This window comes from Bacillus rossius, chromosome 11, assembly GCF_032445375.1.
Source record: "Bacillus rossius redtenbacheri isolate Brsri chromosome 11, Brsri_v3, whole genome shotgun sequence".
NCBI lineage: Eukaryota > Metazoa > Arthropoda > Insecta > Phasmatodea > Bacillidae > Bacillus > Bacillus rossius.
In genome coordinates, this window is record NC_086338.1 from 2,267,884 (window position 1) to 2,291,169 (window position 23,286).

Below are 23,286 nucleotides of genomic sequence, written 5' to 3' on the forward strand. Positions count from 1 at the left end.
TCCAGCCGGCCGGCGCCCTCCCCGCCCAACATGGTGAGTGCTGGGTCCCCGGACATGCTGGTGGTGGACCTGGGCAGGCTGTCCGTCAGCAACAGCTTCCAGCCGGCCGGCGCCCTCCCCGCCCAACATGGTGAGTGCTGGGTCTCCGGACATGCTGGTGGTGGACCTGGGCAGGCTGTCCGTCAGCAACAGCTTCCAGCCGGCCGGCGCCCTCCCCGCCCAACATGGTGAGTGCTGGGTCCCCGGACATGCTGGTGGTGGACCTGGGCAGGCTGTCCGTCAGCAACAGCTTCCAGCCGGCCGGCGCCCTCCCCGCCCAACATGGTGAGTGCTGGGTCCCCGGACATGCTGGTGGTGGACCTGGGCAGGCTGTCCGTCAGCAACAGCTTCCAGCCGGCCGGCGCCCTCCCCGCCCAACATGGTGAGTGCTGGGTCCCCGGACATGCTGGTGGTGGACCTGGGCAGGCTGTCCGTCAGCAACAGCTTCCAGCCGGCCGGCGCCCTCCCCGCCCAACATGGTGAGTGCTGGGTCCCCGGACATGCTGGTGGTGGACCTGGGCAGGCTGTCCGTCAGCAACAGCTTCCAGCCGGCCGGCGCCCTCCCCGCCCAACATAGTGAGTGCTGGGTCCCCGGACATGCTGGTGGTGGACCTGGGCAGGCTGTCCGTCAGCAACAGCTTTCAGCCGGCCGGCGCCCTCCCCGCCCAACATGGTGAGTGCTGGGTCCCCAGACATGGTGGTGGTGGACCTGGGCAGGCTGTCCGTCAGCAACAGCTTCCAGCCGGCCGGCGCCCTCCCCGCCCAACATGGTGAGTGCTGGGTCCCCGGACATGCTGGTGGTGGACCTGGGCAGGCTGTCCGTCAGCAACAGCTTCCAGCCGGCCGGCGCCCTCCCCGCCCAACATAGTGAGTGCTGGGTCCCCGGACATGCTGGTGGTGGACCTGGGCAGGCTGTCCGTCAGCAACAGCTTTCAGCTGGCCGGCGCCCTCCCCGCCCAACATGGTGAGTGCTGGGTCCCCGGACATGCTGGTGGTGGACCTGGGCAGGCTGTCCGTCAGCAACAGCTTCCAGCCGGCCGGCGCCCTCCCCGCCCAACATGGTGAGTGCTGGGTCCCCGGACATGCTGGTGGTGGACCTGGGCAGGCTGTCCGCCAGCAACAGCTTCCAGCCGCCGGCGCCCTCCCCGCCCAACATGGTGAGTGCTGGGTCCACGGACATGCAGGTGGTGGACCTGGGCAGGCTGTCCGTCAGCAACAGCTTCCAGCCGGCCCAACACGTTGGGTGCATCCTCGGCGACCGTCCACAAATGTGACATTTTTGATACCGGAATATAAATAATCAGAAGGAATTGTAAAAAAAATCACATTGAAAGCCTATAAAAAAAGGGGGGTTGTCTGTAAAGTCGGTTTACGGACGATAATTTTACGTGATAACGTCATAAGAAAACATTGATGAAAATTTGCATACTTTTTAATTCTCAAATATTATTTGCAGGTTTTTGCAAATTTAATTTAAATAATTTGTTTAAATTTAATCGGGAACAATTATTTAAAAAGCCCGCCTAACCTGTTTGATATTATAGAAGATTTTCTCGCACGGTGGTTGGCCGGTTCTTGCACGCTCGGCTCAGGCGGAACGTGACAATTTTTCGTGCGTACAGCCGGTGTTCATCGATTTATAAGACATTATCATGTCAAAATGTTACTTTTTAACGCCTGGCGTATATTTAGTGTGGGTTGTAATACTCTTAATTATGTTCCCATAAGAAGAAAAAGCAAAAAATCGGACAATTGATGTAAAAATGTGGCAGCTGTAACTTGAATGTTTGCCACGGGAGAGGTGCAAGCGTCCGTGACCGGCCGCAGCTCAGAGGAGGGTGAGTGGTGGCGTGTGCTCCCGGCAGGCGGCCCGCTGCTGGACGTGATGCTGGTGGAGCTGCTGGACATGGACCTGTACGCGGGCCGGAGCGAGCCGAAGCCCGAGCAGCCGTGCTGTGGGCTGCAGCTGGGCGGGAGCTGCGTGAGCAAGCAGGGGCCCTCGCTGCTGCGCGAGAAGTGCCGGCTGCTGCTGCAGGTGGACCGCAACCTCGACACGCACCTGGTGCGCCCCGGTGAGTCCCTCTGTTTGTAAACATTAGGTACGTGATATTTTATTACAATTATCGTAACACGTTTATCTGAAATTTGTACAGTCAAACCTCTCTGAAAGGACCCCTCACGGTTCCCAGGAATAGGGTCGTAATAGAAGGGGGGTCGTAATATGTTTTCCGAAATTTTCAGTTCAGGTCAAAACCCCCCTGCTTCCCAAACTGCTACTCGCTAACCAGCCGTACAATGGCAGGATGCTGTCACTCACAATGCTAGACGGCATTGCTTTAAACCCACTTCAACCTTCATGACAAGTCCCTCGCCCTACAGGCCACCTCTAAAGAAAATATGTGTTAGTTTACATGTACGTTTTCTGCTTTCCGTAGTTAAATGCACTAGAACCCCGATGTCACAAACCCCTGATTTAACGAAGCAGTGATTTTACGAATACATTCTCGGGAACCGTCAAAAAATGGGACATTTTGACCAAAATGTGAAAATCAGAAAAAAAAAAAAATAAATAAAAAAAAAAACGAAATGAAAGATCATTTAAATCTGTTAATTTTAACACACAGCGTATTTTTGTGTCGGCTTTAATACTTCCAATAATGTTCATGTAAGAATAACAGAAAAATAATGGGACATTTCCTTTAAAAATATGGCAGCGGTAGGTTCTGCAACGCGAGTGGGCGCACATGAAGCTCGCCCGGCTGGCTGGCGGCAGCGCCTTCATGATGCATGAGCTCACCCCTCCCTCCCCTCTTGTTAACATCATCCCTCCCAGACACACAAACCATCTAGTGTCCTCCCTTATAACACCCCAACTTCGCTCCCCTTTGAAAAACCTTCAGTGAGAAAATGCTCATTTCACCCTCCCTTCTCCCTTAAATTGGGCTATTAAGAATGAGGTACTAAAGCGGCGAAGGAGGGGTCAAAATATGTCACTTTTCACACCAAGTTCGAGTTCAGTCATCTCTGGCAAGGAATTTACAAGCTTTCAAAATTAAATATAAATGTATTTTAATAGCAAGGGTCCTATGAAAAGGAATATACCAAATAAAATCAAGCTGCTGTCACCAAACAAAGCATAAAACGGCCCAATGTGTGGTCGTTTCGTTATTGCTCGTGCGAGAGGCGAGACGTGGAATGTTAGAAGAAAGATAAATGTGAGGGAGACAGACGGCAGCCAGTGTGTTTCCTGCGTGGGCAATAAGTGGCGTAGCCTTTTTTTTTATGCTGGGTGAAGCGACCTTTTTCTATCAACCCGCGGGAAAACATAATTGCTTGAGCTGTCAAAATAAACATCGCTGCGGCAGTTAAAACAAGTCGAGGCGGGCATGCATTCAGTCGGTCGCTGTGTATTGTCAACCGATAGTAATCAAAATAAAGAGAAATCCAGCAGGTAGCGTTCTTTGCGTTAACTGCGTACCACATTAGACACTCGCTAAAAGCTAAACGTAAACACGTTGCCACAAAAACCTTTATCTGCACCCTGCCAGCAAGTGGAATGGGGGTTGTTAAGTGCTGACAGCGGTCAACAGGAAGTGGTATCTATTTTTAGATATGCGCTGCCTACGGCAGTACAGCACTCAGCAAGAGAAACGCAGTAACACTCTACTCACCACAAAAAACTTATTTTCTGTCCGATTTTCTTTGGATTTTCGGCAATTTTTTTAACGGTTCCTCGAAATTGGGTTGTAATAGAGAGGTGGTCGCAATAAATGGGGTCGCAACAAATAGGTTTTACTGTATTTGGTGCGCCTACAATCATTTGTAGGATTTTAAATGCGCCCCAAGTTCAAAAAGTTTGAGAACCACTGTTCTGGAGGACAGAGATCCCGCCATTCCGATCTTATCGTCCCAAGGTTTACCAGAATCACTTGTGGCTAGAGATGTACGAACCTGCATATTTTTAAGTCGAGTCGAGTCGAGTAGAGTCGAGTCGAGTAGAGTCGAATTTTACAATAATTAGTTCGAGTCTATTCGAGTCGAGTTTGTAGATCATAAATTCAAGTCGAGTCTATTTGAGTCTGAATTTTTATTTGAATCTTAGACACTTAAGTCGAGCTTGAATATTTGCTCTTTACAGCTAAGAGTCCTTAGATGGTTGTCTTGTTATATCATGGCCCACTTAATCAAATATATTTAAAATACAAGTATTAATACAAATAATTCATTTAGAATAAATTCTTAACTGATATAATACAATTCAATAATTGAGGTATTCTGTAGAGCATCATACTACTAGTTACATTACTAATCACAGTAAATTAACTCATTATAAAAATTGAAAAATATGTTAATAGTTATACAAAAACTGTTCCAATAGTGCAGTTAACTATTTACATGGTAAATGAAATCAATTTCAAATAAGCAACAAAAAAACTATAAAAAATTAAAATATTGTACAGTAATCATTTTGATTACCGTATTTACCCATGTACCACCCGCCCCCATGTGTGACCCGCACCCCTAATTTTCAACACACTTTCCAGGAAAAAATTTTTTTTTCACTATAATGTCATTTACATGTGCCAGCATAAATAGGGAAAAATAGTCTGTCATTGTAACAACAAAGTAAACACAGAATTTTATTAACATAAATTTTATTAACATAAATGCATGGAATATTAAGAAAAAAACAGTAATATTCAATTTCTAAAACAACAGACGTCAATTTGGTGATATAAATTTTAAAATGTTGGTATGCAATAAAAACGATCGTCAACTGTTCAGTCCGTTTCAACATCCTGCAAAGAAAAATAAAGATCGTAGTGTTAACAAACTCATTCATAAAACCTGCCACAAAAGAAAACAACTGCAAGTAAAAATAGGGCCTACTTACACTGCCGTCACTAAGATCATCTATCATGCTGTCATCAGAAGAGTCATTGTCGTTCCAGACTGCGTCGTCTTCTTTCCCATCAAGTGAGTTGGAAATCCCACGGTTCGGTGCCGCCTTGGCACATCCCAGCGGGCGACGCAAGCTGTACACGCGGCGCACGACGTAGTTAACAATATTGATTGTTTGCTATTCACCCGCGCTACAATATGATAGTAACGGGTTGGATACTTATATTTTCATTGTAATAAATGCTTCCAGCATTCTGTAATGTATGATAAATCCATTTTTTTCAGTCTTAATTTTTGTCCAAAACCTCAAATTCCGTGTATGACCCGCACCCCGATTTTTGAATGTTGTTTTTCGGAAAAAATGTGCGGGTGGTACATGGGTAAATACAGTATTTTATACCACCTATAAAAGAGAATATTAAAGACTGTGGTATCAGCCTACAAAACATAATGAAAATATATTCCTAGCAGTACATATTTAAAAATATTTTTATGGAAAGCATATAACTATAAGAAGTACGTAATACTTTAAGGCCACATACCTTTAGAAGATGAATTTTTGACTGACATTGTGAGTGTTTGCTCAGTAAAAGTACGCCTAAATTAACACTAACGTGGCGGGGAAAAAAATTACTGTTATTCTGCAACAAAATTTTAATTGCCGAAAGATTGGAGATTATGTACCGTTTACGACAAAGGAACACGACTTTGTGCACAAACAGTTTGGTGATTCCAATGATTATTTTGGACCGAACGAGTTAGCTGCGGCCTGCAGCATTCACGAGTTAATAAAAACAATGAATATAATTTAGGCTTGTAGGCGCGATGGTTAGGTTAAGTTTCACACAATCATTAGAACATTTTTGAAAACTTTCACTTATGGGAAGTGTAAGGCCGTGCTACAATTGGCGCAACATTACAATAAACATTACCATAACAAATATAATACATTTAAATATAATTGCTACAACACTAACGCCGTTACATTGCCGGCCAATCGCAAGCTGGCACTTCCAACCAATCCATGCTTTTGTATTTGTATTGAATAGTTACACTTTATAAAATACTTTATACTTCATAATTTATTTTAACTTGCCACTTAACATTGATAGCAAACAATTATACAAAATGAAATCTCACCGAACGTAATAGTGTAAACAAACACGGAAAAAAAATTCATGTTCGCCAACCTACACTTCCTAAAATTAGTGGAACCATTAGACAAAGTTTTTTGTAAAATGCCATTTCGTGATTGGTGGCGTATCAGTCGCAATCATGCGCTCTGTAACACAAATATAACGCTACCGTTAATTTATTATTGTAACGTTGCGCCGGTTGTAGCACGGATTTACTAAAAAAAAAGTAATATTTGTGCCGATATTATGATTATAAAATTTAATTCGTGTTTTGTTTATTAGAATGTGTTCGTCTTCTTTGCTATGTGGTCACACCTGTTAAGTTGGCAATATGTAAAACCAAAATATAAATAATATGGCGATTGTCGTCGTTGTTTGTAAGTACGTGTTTCGGTCTTAGGTACGTAATTTTTAGTGTCGGCCAAAGTCACGTAAGGAGATATTAAGAATTGTAATTCAATTTTATTATATTTTATCATCGAGTTTTACCCGAATTTCCTTTCGAGTTTCGCCCCGTCGAGTAAAATAAACTGGAAAGCCGAGCCGAGCCGAGCTGATGCTACTCGCTCGACTCGAATTTTCGAGTCTCGGCCCATCACTACTTGTGGCAAATGCTGGCTGGGCTGGTTCCTTATTATAGGCCATGGGTATAGACAAGGTTTTATGGTTTTATTTTTAGTCCAACTTCGTTTCTAGAATAGAAAATTTAGGTTTTTATTTTTATAAAAACTGTTTTGTAGCAAGATCAGACAGCATAATATTAATTTTTTTTTCAATCCATATTAGTTCATACATTTTGGTACAAAATTCATGCTAAATAAATTACATTCAATCAATATAGAATATACCATAGTAAATGTTAAGGTTTTTGTGGTTTGAGTTAAGTTTTGTCAAATTGCTGATTGATTTTGTTGCATTTTGGTGCTAAATGTTGTATTAACTTGCATTTCAATGGTATGAGTTGTATTTATGCATTATTTCGGTTTTATCACAAGTTACCATTTACTCTTGTTTCTACTAATTACATCCTAAACACGTATCTACTCTTCCATCTTCACCTTTCTATGACAATAGCTTTGACAGCGTAGCAGTCCAAAGTCTCCTTGGATATTTGCGACCATTGTCATTGTCTTGATCGGCCTGGCTTCTGGATTTCAGCCCCGTCAAGCTAGAGTGAATAATCAAATCTCCCAAGTTTAGTTCTCGGTCTAGACTCCCACCTTGAATTAGTGCATTTTTGTTTTAGCGTGTAAGCTTACAAGCATAACCGAATACTGTGTTAGTGGCAGTATGAGAAAGTTGCTGTACTCTGGCTTCAGATGGTGCTTTACAGAATCTACCACAGTACCAGCAGCATCGTTCAGAATGAACATGTTTTTGTGCTGTGAAAGCTAATCCAATTCACTGTAGATTAGTGGTTACCGTATTTACTCGCATATAGGTCGCGGCAATTTTACCAGAATTGATGGGGAAAAAATCAAGTGCGACCTATATTTGAAGAAAATTTTTTTTTTAATTTTTGAGGAATTTTTTTTTCAATACAGTAGAATTCCGCCGATGCAACCCCCCTCTGATGCGTCCTTCCGTTTATACGACTGTTTTTTGAGAAACCGTGAAAAATTTGATCAGAGAAAGTCAAAAAATGAGTAAAATCGGCTGAAAAACAAGTCTGTTACACTTTGTTGGGCGCTATGTGTTCACGTTTATCTTGGCGAGAGCTGTAGTGTAAGCAGGCAGGCATACAAAATACGGCTAAAAATAGATACCACCCCTCTAGACTGTCCACGCGGCAGTGTCTAGCCGAGCTTGGCGCGTCCACTATCACACGAAAAGCCACTGTGGTAGCTTCTGCGATAGCATAAGAAACTCGTCCGGCCAGGCTGGCGGTAGCGGCGGCTTGACGTCATACGTGACGTGACGTGACACTTACCTCTCCCATCCCCTGCTAATTCTTCAAGGCTCATCCCTCCCAGAGCCACAAACCATGTAAAAACACTTTACCCCCCTTTTCCAACTAACATTTCAACACATTCCCTCCCTTATTTCAACCTTCTGTGTGAGAAACTATCAGCATCCTCCTCCCCTCCCACACCGCGTGTGGCAAAAGCCAGGTTGTGTAGTCCTATCTCGGTAAAATAAATATTTTTATGGGCTTACACAACTGTCCTTCGCCGTTAATAAGTTTAAGTTATTATGATACAATTTTTTTATTAGTCACACAGCAGTTTCTGCTGAAAAATCACTAATACCTCGAATTTTATTGAATAGAAAAATTTAGCAGGGCCGTAAATATATTTATTTTACTGCATAGTTACTTTTCCATCTGCATTCAAACGTGTTTTTTTTCTTCTTTTTTTTTATGCTGTGAAGGGTCGTGGAAAAGATAATTGCTTGAGCTGTCAAAATAAACATCGCTGATGGCAAGGGCGGAAGCGCATCCTGTCGGTCTGTCTCTGTGATTATCTACTCCAAAAACATGTCACAGCATTTCAGGATAGCATTGTTCATATATCTTTCGTTTATAGTCGAATGTTTTCTACCTGATCCACACAAGTTCCTTCGCCACGTTTTGAACGAAAATAACAACCAGCCGGCTAGCATAGCTGAACTCGCGTGACGTGAATTCACTTAGCGTGAGTATTTATCAAAACCCATAACGAAAACCGCTGTAGATATAAAAAATCATAACAGGCCTTTTTTATTCGTAATTAAATTTACTAAAACTTTTATTCTTTGCATTTTTTCAATACAAAGTACAGTTTTCGAGTTATAGTCTACAATTAAGACTTATAAGAAGTCAGGAATCTAACTTGACTTCAATTTTCTATATTCGGTTATTATGAGTACATGTTGTTACAACAATTTATCACGCCATTATCATCTCTCGTAGTAGCGGAGTTTTACAGTACCCGTTAACTCTTTCGTGCACGGCGCGCCGGCCATTCGCGTCACTAAATTACTGGTGCGACCTATATGGGGGGAATATTAAATACCAGATTCAAGACCTCAAATTATGGGTGCAACCTATATGCGATGGCGACCTATATGCGAGTAAATACGGTAGTAGCGATGTGTCAGTTCTCCTTTTCTTTTTTTGTTTCCAGTTCTCGATTCGGTTCCAGTTTTTAAATATTGATTCTTGGTTCTCCGTTTTAGGTTAACCTCCACACAGTTTCCAGTGACACCAAATATGGAGTACACACAATTTTAAGTCACACCTAAGATACAGTAGGTCCTAGTAAATTGTATATTTGTTTAATATAACTTATCAACACCCCACTTTACCATAGTCTGACCACAAACAAGACAATTGTAAGGAGCACAGTTGCTTCACGTCTAACTATATGGCTGGAGCAGCTCTGTACCGACATCCTGTGGCACTGAAAATTTTTAGTGATACAAATTAAAACCTTTTTTTGCTCAGTAAATATTTAATTGAAGCACGCCAATAGAAAATTACTTGAGAAACATGCAAAACATTTTTTTACAAGAGATTAACTAAACTATAAAAAATAAATAATAAAAACTAATATGACAGTAGTAACTCTCAAAAGCCATTGTAAGTTATGTATACAGTAGAACCCTGTTATAATGTTCCTGCATATAATGTTTTCCTGCTTATAATGTCATATTTTTAAAGTCCCAATATTTCCCCCGTAAGGACAATGTATTTATTTCCTGCATATAACGTTCATAAATAGTGTAATTTCCTGCTTATAATGTTTGCTTTCTAACATTCAATAAATGGGGAAAGAATGTTTTAAAACCAAATTATTCCAACACTTAAGATAAAATCCTTTATGTCTGTTTAAGTTTACAATCACTGCCATACAATACATGAAGTTTGTTAAAATACAATTTAATGCAATATACTGAAGGTACACAATGTTCATGTTCAGTTGGCACCCTTAGTCAACTCTTCTCTTCCTTGCCATTCCAGTGGGTATTTAGATGCACGTACATAGTCCTACGATATTTAAGTTGCCAACCATTGAGAGAGGGCATAACTAAAAGTGTTTTCTATTGCTTACAAATAATTTTTTTTTTCATTCATACGTAGGAATCCCAAAATTAAACATTTTCAGGTGGCGAAGGAGTAGACGTTCTCACTCTTAATGTTGTCATCATGAATCGTGAGACAATTTTACAAAAATGTGGCAGTGTATCTTTAAAGACAAACAAAATTTAACCAGGGAACAAGACGAAGTTGAAAAATTGTTGGCTTGTTTCAGAAAATTCATGTATCAAGTATACTATCTTTGGTTTTAACATTAAAGTTGTTTACATAGCTTGGTGAGTCCATTGGTACAAACCTCGAACATTGTTAAGTGCTAATTTGAGATTTCCTGCTGTAATACTACGGTATTATCAGACTATCTGAAACTGTTTGTTATTGTTTTACATTCGAGGTTAATACCGCTTCCCGGACTTTCGGCAGTGTTTTGTTTTGTTTCTCGCATGGCGGTGCGTGCAGCTCGTGCTGCGTCGTCATGACAACTGCTGATATATATAATCGCGGCGTTTGGAACAGCTTCAACGAGCCTATGCTTGTGTAATAAGGACATTTTATTGGCTTAGGTAAAAAGGACGCTAACGTGTCGCGGCCGTGATTGGCCTATTTCAAGTAACAATTTAATTTAGGCAAGAGAGAAGAAAAAGAGTGAAAAATGACGCCATTTATTGCGGGTAGACGTTTATTCCCTCGGGGAATATTTATACGTGGCGAAGTTAATTTCGGCATTATTATTGTGAAAATTACATCTGCTTACAGGGCAATAGTCAGCGACGCCCTGATATTGAATGCAGAGGTATTGCATTCAATTTACGTGAGTGACGACGTATTTTCTGAACGATCTTAATCGTCCAGAGTTAAGATAATATTGGGACACTAACGTAAATTTTACCGTCGACGTAGTTGAACTGTATTAGTATAAACTTTGAATTATTATCAAATTACGTGACTATTGACTTTCGGCAAATATCGGCAAAAATATTTAAAAATCCACAATTTACTCACACACAAGTTCAGAGGTCCAGAAGTTAAGAATTTCATGCTCGAGCAAGCCGGAGCAAACCCCAAAACTTTTTACTTTGTGAACACTTTCAGGAACTGAAATACTTTTATTTTATTTTGTTTAAGAGTCAGGTTATCTACGACATCCCATAGACTGAACTCATTTAGTTATTTAATATTTGTTGGTTTTGTTGATTCCATGACTCGAGGTTTTTCATACTATGGTTAATGCAATAAAAATAATTATTGATAGTATTATTTTGTTGTTACTTGTTGAATACCTCTGGCGCCCTGTTATTAAATCCTGCAATAGAGTTCATGAGTAATTATAAAAAGAAAATATTAATTTCTTTAAGTACACGTTTGTGTACACTGCTTATAACATTTTCCTGCTTATAATGTTTTTTTCTTGTGCTCCCTTGAAAAACATTATAACAGGGTTCTACTGTACATTATAGTGAGTGAGGGATTTAATCTACAAGGTAACACATCTGTTAAAAAAGTACACTGACATATGATTTTTCAGTTGAGTTATATGTGATGTAGGGCTGCAAAAGTACCTGGTAGCAAAAACCTACAGTTAATGAGTATTAGATAACTTTAAATTGTGGTCGTTTATTTTTAAGTTTAGTTGAGCAGTTATTTTACCATAGGTGTAGTTTTAGTTTAAATGTTTATCCTTGTCTCCTAGTGAAAATAAGGACATAAATAGTGTTAGGATCTCTGAAGGAAGAACTTTTTTGTTTGTCTCCTGGCAGGAACACTTCTTACGGGCATTATGTTTCCACCGGTCACTTGGCGGCTAGGGCAAGGGGTGAAGGAAGGAAGAGGACACTGCAGCTGGCAGTTGGCAAAGATTTACAAAACTTTACTGTCATTTGTCACACCTATTCATTGGCCTTAGTGAAGTTAGAATGACATGTACGTGTTGGTCGCCAGAAATGCACAACTGCGTTTTAAGGGTATTCTATTATATTTTCACCTGGAAAGTTTCAGTTTGTAAGATTTCTGTGGTACCTGGATTATGTTTACAGTTCTCAGTACCATTTAATTTTCTGAGAACTGAGCACGGGAACCGTCACATCACTATTGGTTCTCAAACACTGGGGTTTTGCCCCGAATCGGGCATCACAGGGACATTACTGAAGGGTCAAAGCCGGATTCTTGAGAGGTTAGAAAGTAACTATGGATGTTACAATGATTATGTTTACCGTTTCTTGATTCCCATGCTCATACCATTATTCTCAACTCCAAATTTCATCAATCACTATCATAACTACAGTATTTATGCTCATACAAATCTCACATTTTATGCTGATTTTTGTTTAAAACATTTAGTGTGATCCTTATATGTACAAGTTTTTTCACTTTTTGAATGAAAAGAAATAAAATTTTAACATTCCACACTGTGGTTGAATATGTGCTTAAATAACTAACCTGTATTGGTTTTTAGTAGCGATGGGCCAATCAAATCCTTGGTATTTAAAGGATTCAGTATTCGAGGAAAAAGAGAGACAAATATTAGAGGGATAAAGTAAAAATTTAAAAATTTAACTCTGATAAACTCTGAAGTTTACAAGGTCAATTTTTTTTCTTCTTACCAGTAATGTAAATCACTGTCAACAAGTTTTTTCAATGTACGTAAAAATTCACAATTATTAAGAGGGAATCTTATTGAAGTGATCAATTTGTATCTTTTAATAGGTCAAGTTCTAAATTTTTAAAATTTATTTTAAAGGAAATTTTCTTTCATGCTTTGTTCTCATGAGGGTTTAGTGAAGATATACCTATTTCTACGAATAATGCTATTATTTGAGGGGGGGGGGAGATTCATTTTTAAAAAATCCTCTATCATATGTTACTTGTCAAAAGTTGTAGTGTTTGTCGGGAACTGAAGCGAGAGGTGAGGCGGGTGCGGACGTGTGCAGTTCCGGACCTGAGCGTGAAGGGCGTGCTGTCCACGCTGCACGGGGCCCTGGACCTGTCCCAGTACCAGCTGATCCGGGGGCTGCTGGCGGGCAACCTCGCCGAGCCGCTGGACGACCTCCGAAGCAGCCGCGCCGTCGACAACCACTCGCCCAGCAAGCAGGTGGTCTCGTGACTCCAACGGTCCCCAACTAGAATCCTACACTCTAATATTGTGTGTGTGTGGCTGTGTGTGTGAGTGTGGCTGTGTATGTGTGTATATGTATGTGTGTGTATATGTATGTGTGTGTATACGTATGTGTGTGTGTATATATATCTGTGTATATATGTGTGTGTATATTATATGTGTATATATGTGTGTGTGTGTGTGTGTGTGTGTGTGTGTGTATATAATGAGTCCAAATAAAAAACATGCTGTAATTATGGGGAAAATAATTCTTTGCAATACATAGTAAAAAAAAAATTCTTTGCTAACTTAGTAAATTACTTCCTTTAATTTGCGATATTTTCAAATAACTTGCCAACTTAGCGAAGTAATTTGTATTACAGTATGAGTAATCAAATTTACTAGATTGAAAGTGTTTTGCCGCATAAGATTTCCGAATATTAATTTTCCCATTGAAGTTTAGCATTTTTTAAATTTTTTTTTTTGAATTGTTATCACTATTAGGGTTCTTTGTGATTGTGTAGCAAAGATTTTTGGTCATAGTACATATCTGCTAATTTGGTTGAGTTTGGGAGTTAAAAAAATTTCAAAAAATGCCTATAACTCTAAAACTGCAACACATTTTGTATTTTGTTTTTGGATTCAGAACTATATTTACTGACCTAATAACTGTTCTCGGCCTGTTTTATATAGTGTTGCATTTAGAGGGGATTAGTCCTGGCCATCTTGAATATTTAATCTTTTTTCCTACCAAAATTATTGTTTTTTTTTATCAAGATGCCTAAATCAGAAACACACGAATAGATGGGCTTAAGATTTTATGGTTTTATTTTCTGGCGAATTTAGTTTTAGAAACAGAAGATTGGATGTTATTGTGTTCACTTTTTAATGAATGTTTCCACTGCAGGTTGGGGCATTTGGCCAGGTGTGGACACACTTTTCCCTGCAGCTGGACCTACTTAATGTGACCTTGAAGCTGCAAGTCAGTCATAGTACCAACTCACCGCTTGCCTGCATCAACTTCATCAAGTCCCGCCTGCTTCTCGAAACATTCAGCAATGGCACTCAGGACGTGGATTTAGTGTCGCAGGAAATCCTGGTTGCCGACACACGATTTCAAGGTAAGCTCTGGCGCTGTGATCGGTTAATTTCTCTTCTTTTTGTTTGTGGATTATGTGGAAAATCTTTCGTTCTGATGGGTAATAATAAACTGGTGTTTATGTTGTAGCTGAACCTGTTAACAAACGTTCAAATGTGTTCACAAACATACTCCAACCAATCAACATGTCTTTTGAAGGAGATCGTGTTCAGGCTGAAGTTCATCACAGGTATGATATTTAAAACCTGACACAAGTATTTTTACAAATAGAAAAATTAATCTTTAATAATATTATTAATAATAATAATCATAAGAGAATGGTTAATAAAATTGAAAAACAATTAAAATTCACTGTTTGGATTCCTGTTCCTTCTTTCCTTAATGCATACAATAAAACTTCTTTATATCAAACATTATGGGACCAAAGTGTGTGTTTGTTTTAAAGGAGTTCTATATGAAGAGAGGGGTCAAAGCAAGGCTAATAATTAATAAGTTAACGATACCAGATTTTCTTCTATTCCTGGACCAAACACTCCCTTGCTGCAGGATCAACAAATTAAAAAAAATACAGTGATACTTGTCGTGAAGAATAAAAAACTGGAAGAACTAAATTGATAGATGTTTCGTTTGCAACTTGCTGTTGGAAGTTCCACAGCGGCAAACTGCACACGAGCAAAGATCTTGTACCATGTCCCTATGTACAAAGGGGTAAAACTTGTTTTTCCACTTAACTAATCAGTAGATCCGAAACAAGGCACAAATGTGCTTCTCAGCCTAGTCGTACTCCCTGTTGTTTTATCACCAACACAACGGTTCCACACATAGGTGACTACGTCTCCTTGGCGGGAGTTTGTCATACAGATCCAACAATAGACCACCTTCAAATATGTGATGCACTGAATGCAATACACTGTTTAATGCTGCCAGAATTATTTTTCACATTTTTTTACATGGCTTAAAACTAAGCCTGTGCGAATATCAGTTTTTTAGTTCGAATCGAATTCGAATACGAATACCAAATTATTCTCGAATACGAATATTGAGTTCAAATAATTGGAATGAGAATTGAAATCCCATAAAACATGTTATATCTAGGGATGGGCAATTTACTTGGCCTGTTTACGTTTTCCTTGGAACACATCCTATTGAGGTACAGTAGAACCTCGTAAATACGTGATGGTCAGGACCGAGATAATCACGGATTACCGAATTTCACGGACTAGCGATCAAAAGCCTGGAAGGTCTTGTCAAGCTTCTCAGACACCGGCGTGCAGCTGGGTTAAGGCCGTTCACGGTAAGGGCCGGCCGTCTTCGAATTAGTGTCTCAGCTTAAAAAAATACAGCACTGCCTAGCCATTAGTTCACGGTCATTTACAACAGCCGAAGAGATAAAGATAAGATCGTGCTGACCTTGCACCCTCCCCCTTCGTCCACTTCATACAGCCGAATGCCAGCCAGACACGTCACTCGCCAGGCGCCTGCGTGCGTTGGCGGGTAAAAACAAACAAAGGGAGACGGGAAGCAGAAGTCAGGACATCCCCCTCAAGTTTAAAGAGTGACAAATGTGACAGCTGAAAGGGGGGCGACACAAAGGGTTATTACAAACAGCTTTGCAGAGTTTGGCGGCCCACACGATGGCTTGCAGTGTTTGCCGGCCGCCGGCCCGCGTGACGTTAATTTTAAGCGCTGACAATTTTTACTTATTTTTTTTCTTCTCTTTTAAATTGTCCCGGATTATCCGATTCCCGAATTAGCGCATCACGGATTAACGAGATTCGACTGTATTGTACTTTTAATTCGTTATTAAATAAAAAAAATTATGAAGCATGTACTGATTAGGGAAACTTACTTTATATTCATGAACATGGATGCATTGTCGCTACATTGGCATTAAATAGGGCATAAATCACATATGTATTCTCAGAATATGCTAAAAAATAAAATAAACCCATTTTTGGGATCCAGACTAAATATGAATCTTGTTTTTTTTAAATAACTTTACAGAGAAATCTGTTACTTAGTAATACAACAGTAATGCCGACTTTCATCACAAGTTACGGTCGCACATGTAGTAATAAAAATGTAATAATGAATGACAAAAATTAATACATTATACAATTATTATTTTAATCGCAATTCAATTTTAAATATTCTGATACACGTTCTATTTATGAATTTTTTTAGGACCAAGTTTGGTTTGTGTAGACTACCAACGTTAAAATATGTATTATCTGAGAATTCCATGATGGCCAACCCATAGAAAACACATTTACTTCACAATCTTGGTACACCATGTAATGTGATCGCAAGCTTTTAAGTAAGTTCTTGGCAAGAGTTTTTTTTTTGACGCGCGGGACAGGATAATTGCCTGAGCTGTCACTACGCGAGGAATTTGGGAAGGGTGGAAGGGTATAAAGTGGTGGGGAGGGGGGTGTTTGCCGCCTGCTTTGGTCGTTTGCTGTGTATTATCCTATTGAAAAACATTGATGTAGCATGTTAGGCTTTTGGAGTCTTTTCTGTGAGTATGCGGCCAGATGTTTTCCACATGGTCTGTACAATTTTCTTTCTCTTCGCCGTCACGTTCCGAACGAAATTACAGTGCTGACAAACCATTTTTCACCCTCTAATCTGAAAACTGTCACCTATAACGTCCCGGTTGTATGGATTTTACAGACACGTATTTATCTTTATCAGTATGCTAACAGTTCAAATCTATTTTAAACGACCTGACGACATTGTTCTACATAAAATACGTTAGTTATCGCTCCGAATTACTGTGTTCAAACGGGCTTTACGTGGCCAGATGTAGTGATCCCGCTCAGCCTTTTTCTTAAATGACTGAATATTCGTTTTTTCGAAGTGTTAGTATTCAAAATCGAATCAAATACGATTAATAAACTATTCGTTTTGATATTCGAAAATTCGAATATTCGCACAGGCCTACTTAAAACCACAACTCTCATGACAGCTAGCCAGTTTTTACCTTTTATAGTGGGAGTGATGGTAACAGATCATATAATTTCAAGTTGTAGTCTTTATTAATGTATGCTCATTATCCGAGATTGGTTAATTTTAGTGATATGTCATTCCCTGATTCATGGTTCTCTGCAAATTTACCGGCACCGAGAACCATAAATATAAACTGGTTACACAGAAAGCCTAACAGCTAAACCTTTCCCCGGTGAAAATACTATAGACCAACACGCATGGATACATTTTTATAATGACACTTTGCCTCATAACTCTACTAACAAACTATGTGGTAATGTATTTTTTTAACAGACCTTTGTTAACTAGGGGGTTCGATCCCTTGCCCATTATAATACATACTATATAACTTTCATTTGCTTTGGTGTTTTGCTTCTGTCATTTATATATATATATATTTTTTTTTTTATAGGATTTTTAATCTCTTGTGAACCAAGATTTAAATTTTTCTCAAGCAATTTGTTATTGGTGTGACTAAATTAAATACTGACCGAGCAAAAAAAAAGTTGTTAATATTGTTACAAGTGGGAAAAACAAGTCCGAAAGGATAGCTCAATTAATTAATTGGAGTTTTATTTATTAGCTCATATTTACACTATCAATTATAATATATCAATTTAAATGTCTGTCCACAAATTAATGACACTTGGGTAATTCCACAATTCATTCTCCCCTCTGGGACCCGGCTAAACAGTGGCTCTCTCTAATGTTCGGTCCCAACACTGCTTCGCTCTATTCACTCGTCCGCACTGCGGCACTGTCTCGAGGCACCAGTCTTCGTACACGAAGCCCGCTTGTCGCCCACTGATCGCTCATCGAGGTGTCACTCACCTTCACTTCACTGCATGAAGATGTGCCAGCATTGCCACCAGCCTCGCACTCACTCAGCTCCCTCGTAGGTCGGTGTCCGTCATCTTATGTGCCTGCCAGATCCTGCCCTGGAAAGGTCTCGTAGCCCTCTGAAGTGTCGCGTTGTCAGAATCTCGAAGCTGCGAGAACAGTGGTGTCCTAGCTATGGCACTCAATGCAGACGGGGCTTTGGAGCCTGCTGAATCCCCCAGAAGGACAGAGAGTGCCGCGGACTCCTAAGAAAGATACAATAGTGAGGTTGTCAAAAGAAGTTACCCCAGTGTGCTTTTAAATAGAAACCATAGGAACTGCTCAGATCAGCAACAAGGTGTAGTAAGCTGTTTAATTATGTCATACTGTATAAGGTCCTTGTTTGCTCGTAGATTTTCGACTGACTCTAGTCATCCCGTGCACCATATTTTAAGCTGTGACACAATCACAAAAGTAACCTTACTGTAAAAATATTGGAGTAAATTTTGCCTTAATGTTAATTCTTAAAAAAGCTATGTATGTACTATATTAAGTACAAAGACTGTTTTTTTATGGCAATATTTAACAATAGAGAAGAAGGGATGTGAAAGTCAATTATTGATTCTATGTATATAAATAACTTGAAAATTTGTGGACATTTATATAAATAATTATTATTGATTTAAGGGCAAGACTTACAACATGCGAGAATGTTATGCAACAAGTATAACTTGGGTTCATGACGTAACATCCCGCCAATACACATTGTCGCCAAATTGTAGTGGAATTATACTGATTCGCAGAGCGCAAAAATTATCCATAGTCATATAGGCGAAGAACGCATAGGCATAGGATGTTGTATGATGTATGGTTTGACAGAGTTAGACAAGTTGTATAAAATAATAAACTAATAGGGACAATAGTGAAAGCAAGTTAATAGTTTGCTCTGATAATGTGTTGAACTTCAATAAAAAATATCTTAAAATGTTAAAAAAATTAATGTTACCAAAAAGGCTCACTTGATAGCAGAAGTAATAAAGAGAATAAGACAAGGTCAACAAGACCTAGAAGTTTGTTTCAATGTTACGTATTATTAAGTCGACAAACCATACACCCCGATGTCAAATCTTAGCAAACGTTTTCTACTAAAAACTTCAGTAGTAGTGAACCCCAATACTACTTACTGCAATTTTTTAAATTTTATTTATTTAACGATATGCCTTTTCCTACATTTAGCCACAGTAAAAGCTTCATTACGTAACATTGCATATTACAAAAGAAATCAATAAAGCACAACAAAAAAAAACTTGATATAGTACTATCAATGATAGAATAATAACTAGATTGCTAACTAAATGTTCAAAGTTAAAAGATGAACCAAAAAATAATTAATGTGAAACTGGAGATTTTTGCAGCCATATATACCTGGGATGTAATTAGTCATTAGTTGACAATATAAAATGAGATAGTATCTATTATCCTATTGCCATTCACTGACGCTAATGTTCTGAGTAGCTCCATTATGACGTATGCGTGCAGAATGATATAAATTTGGCAGTGGATCCGACAGGCATATATACTTAGGCCTTAGCTAAGCTCTCTTGCTCTGTGTGCAGTCAGGCAACAACCGAGAGGTCAGCAACAGCCAGGGAAGGGATGAACCCAGTCATTTCTTGTAATTGGCAGTGGACACTTGCGATTGGTGTAAACGTGGAAGAATGCCTTAGAGGGTGGGGTAGGAAAGGTTTGAGGAGGCAGCAGAGACAAGAACTCGCTATAGGCATGCAACTGCAACAGCACAGATTTGTCAGCACAGGCAATGCCTTTCAGTGGGCATAGGTCTAATTAGCCTTAAGCTTTCTGTGGTACTGAGTCTATATTTACACTTCTCAGTCCAGTTAATTTGTTGAGAACTGGCATAACCAAGGACTAGGACGGACACATCACTAATTTGTGGTCATCTTATTCACTAATTTTTTTTACTCATTTAAAGTCTCATAGTTTTGTATAGTCTAATAAGTATATTTAACCATTTAATTATTAATTTTATACATTTTTCTGTTCCTTTTGAATTTCATAAAAAGAATCTCTCATCCAAATTCAAAAACAAATGTTGTGATTTTTGGTTGGTTGTTTTGTTTTATTTAATAATCACTTACCCTTTCAATTTTTATTTGTACATAATATGTATTAATAATTTTTCTTCAATATGACTTTAAATAAATGCTACCTTTTTGAAATTTTATATTCTAGAAATATATTTGATAATTATTTTTTATTTTTATTTTTTGTATACTACTTATTGATCAGAATTTTTTAATTTTAAATCAAATTTATTTTAAGTGTAAAGTGTTCTCTTTTGACTGTTATAATTAATTTGCATATTGCTCTCTTCCTAATATTTTTACTCTTTTTTATTATAAATAGCTTGATTGAGTTGTGTAGTATGTGTTTCAACAGTTTCAAGTAGATGCTTGCCTAAGGGTTAAATTTTTTTTTCTGTTTTCTTGAGAGAAATAGTTAAATAGTAGTGAAATAATTATGAATGTGTAATGGCTTTGCATTCAAGGAGCAAGCCGGGCCACTCGAAGTTCACGATACTGCTGAACAACATGCGGTTAATGGCGATATTGGATTGGTGGGAAGCTGTGAAGAGCTTTGTGCTTGGAGTGCAGCCATGTCAGTCAGTAGATGGTATGTGTTTCAAAACAAAATATGAATTTTGGGCTTTTTTGTTGTTTGCTAAAAGTTTATTAAGGAGTATTTTTTTAAAAGTTGACTTTTTCTTCATTATTTTTATCTTAATTTATTTATGTTATATATTACTATGATCAAATTTACTTAATACCAATACCTAATAGCTTGTATGCTATTACATTTACTTCTATTACATACATGTTTTTGTGTTCATATCTTCATGAAAGGAAAACAAATGTTGCCTAATTGTTTTAAAATTAAATTTTATATTTGCATTTAAATACTGCATACAAAACCTTTTCCGGATTTGCTACCATTTTTACCTAACGCTTCCAAATAATTCTCAGTCTAGGAAACTTTTGGGAATTCCACAGTGGTGAAGCTCGATTTCAGAAATGCTTATACAGTATAACCCCGATTTTGCGAACACGGATTTAACGAAAACAGCGATTTAACGTAAAGGTTTTCAGGAACCAACAAAAATCACCAATTTATTAAAATAATAATATAGATTTCCAAAAAATGCAAGTAAATAGTAATGGAATCTTATTAAAAAATACACTCTGTGGTGTCAGTAATAGAATGGAGGTACTATATATTAATATGTGCCTTTGCATCATCTGTCCAAATACGAAAAAATTAAAAAAATTGTTCAAATTGCTTAAAAACTCCGGGCGCTGTAACTGAATTGCGTAGGAGCGTGCCATTGCGCGCGCCTGGACAGATAGACTGTCCGCGACACATGACGTCATGAAGGGTTTCTTTGTCCGCATCCCCCTCCCCCTTCTCCATCCTTGGCTTGACTCACCACGTTATCTTCCAAATACGCCCGCATAGTAACAGTGCTAGCCAATAATCACACGTTTCCAAATATTCCCTTTCCCATACTCCAGATTTTTTCAACTTGTGACCACGTCACACCAATACGCCATTATCATTATTCTCTAGATGTGTAAAAGTAACGAAAAAAAGCGTACCCGTATGTATTCGTTACTATAACAATTAGTACTCGTTACGTTACTCGTTACTTCTGAAACCGCATTAAAAAGCTATGTTATGTTGCACCAACGAATCGAGTCATATTGCGTACGCGTACATTATGACGTCGCGTAAATAATAATAAATAGAATATAAACAATTAACAATATTTGATAATTAACAGTTTTTGTTAACCAAGAAACAATTAAATCTCATTAATGCGGCTTTTTTATATTATCTCTTTTAAGATAATAACAAAAAAAAACGTGAAAATACGCGATAATAAAAAACAAAAACATACATATTTCTAATTTGTAAACAATACTTTCTTACGTTGTTTCTGTTCCAATCTCAAACTTTGTCTACACACACAATACCTTTAATAAACAGTAAAAAACTTTGACAATGAATTTCCAAATTATACTTTACTTAATAAACAAACATCGTTCTTTGTAACGCAAATTCATAGAATATGCGCGCGCATGCGTAAAACATACGAAAAATGCGAGTAACGAGATGCAGCCGTGTGTAACGTTTCGTTACTCGTTACTAGATGGCGCACCCGTTACTCAGTACCGAATACATACGGTTTGCTACAGCTCTATATTCTCAGTAAGAGCTTTGTGCGCGGTGTTTAGTTTTTGGAATACGTTTTTTATAAGTGCTGCGCAGCTGAGCGAACAAAGAGAGTCAGCCGGCGGCCACGCCGCGCCGTAACAGCAGCTGACCGAGTACAATGACCTTTCTCCGCGTACGGCGCGCTATGGACGGTAAATTTCCATCAATTTGCGGCCTTTTTTTTTAATTTTTTACTGTGACGCAATGTGTATGTAGCTCGTTTTTGTTATAAACGCTGCAGGTTGCGACTGTATTTTAATAAACTTTAACGTATTTCTTACACTTTACATATTTTTAAACTTTTTTTTATGCCTCATTTTTCACGGTTTCTAAAAATCTGTATGTACGACCGAGGTGTACGTACGAACCGGGGGCCGTACGAGCGAGATCAAAAACGTTGAAGATGGAAAGTTGACGAAGTCTGAGATAGCACGGCAGCACAAGATATCAGCGTCGACCCTGTCTACGATATGGAAACGTAGGTACGCGATTATGAGTGCGGGGGTCATTGAAAATCGGTAAATCGGATTTAACGAAACATCGATTTAGAGTAAACATTTTCGGTAACCGTAGCACTTCGTTAAATCGGGGTTCTACTGTACATACTATTTTGAATTTTAACCAACTCTTTAATGCACTTTTTGATTATAAAACTGAAGTTATAAATATTGAATGTGATGTTCACATGAAGTTTTCTTTGTACCCTAATATAGATGTTGGCTAATTTATTGTGTGACTTTTATAATCTTATACAGATTTACATTATTAGATACACTATAAATTTCTCTGGTATGTATTTTTTTTACATTACTTACGTTGGTTCTGGGAGGCTGCAAATCCACACAGACTCTTTTTGTTCCATAACACCAAGAACTGAAGGTCATGGAAGGTTAGCGATGGGCTG

The 23,286-nt window shown here is 38.8% G+C and overlaps 1 protein-coding gene across 1 annotated transcript in view; it reads left to right on the forward strand.

The window, feature by feature from the left end:
* Positions 1-23,286, forward strand: part of LOC134536562 (intermembrane lipid transfer protein Vps13D) — a 416,290-nt gene that overhangs the window by 126,287 nt on the left and 266,717 nt on the right. Inside the window, exons 31-35 of the mRNA XM_063376313.1 lie at positions 1,905-2,111; positions 13,020-13,180; positions 14,091-14,304; positions 14,412-14,511; positions 20,659-20,783. Coding sequence (XP_063232383.1) covers positions 1,905-2,111; positions 13,020-13,180; positions 14,091-14,304; positions 14,412-14,511; positions 20,659-20,783 — 807 coding nt within the window. The remainder of the gene's footprint in view (positions 1-1,904; positions 2,112-13,019; positions 13,181-14,090; positions 14,305-14,411; positions 14,512-20,658; positions 20,784-23,286) is intronic.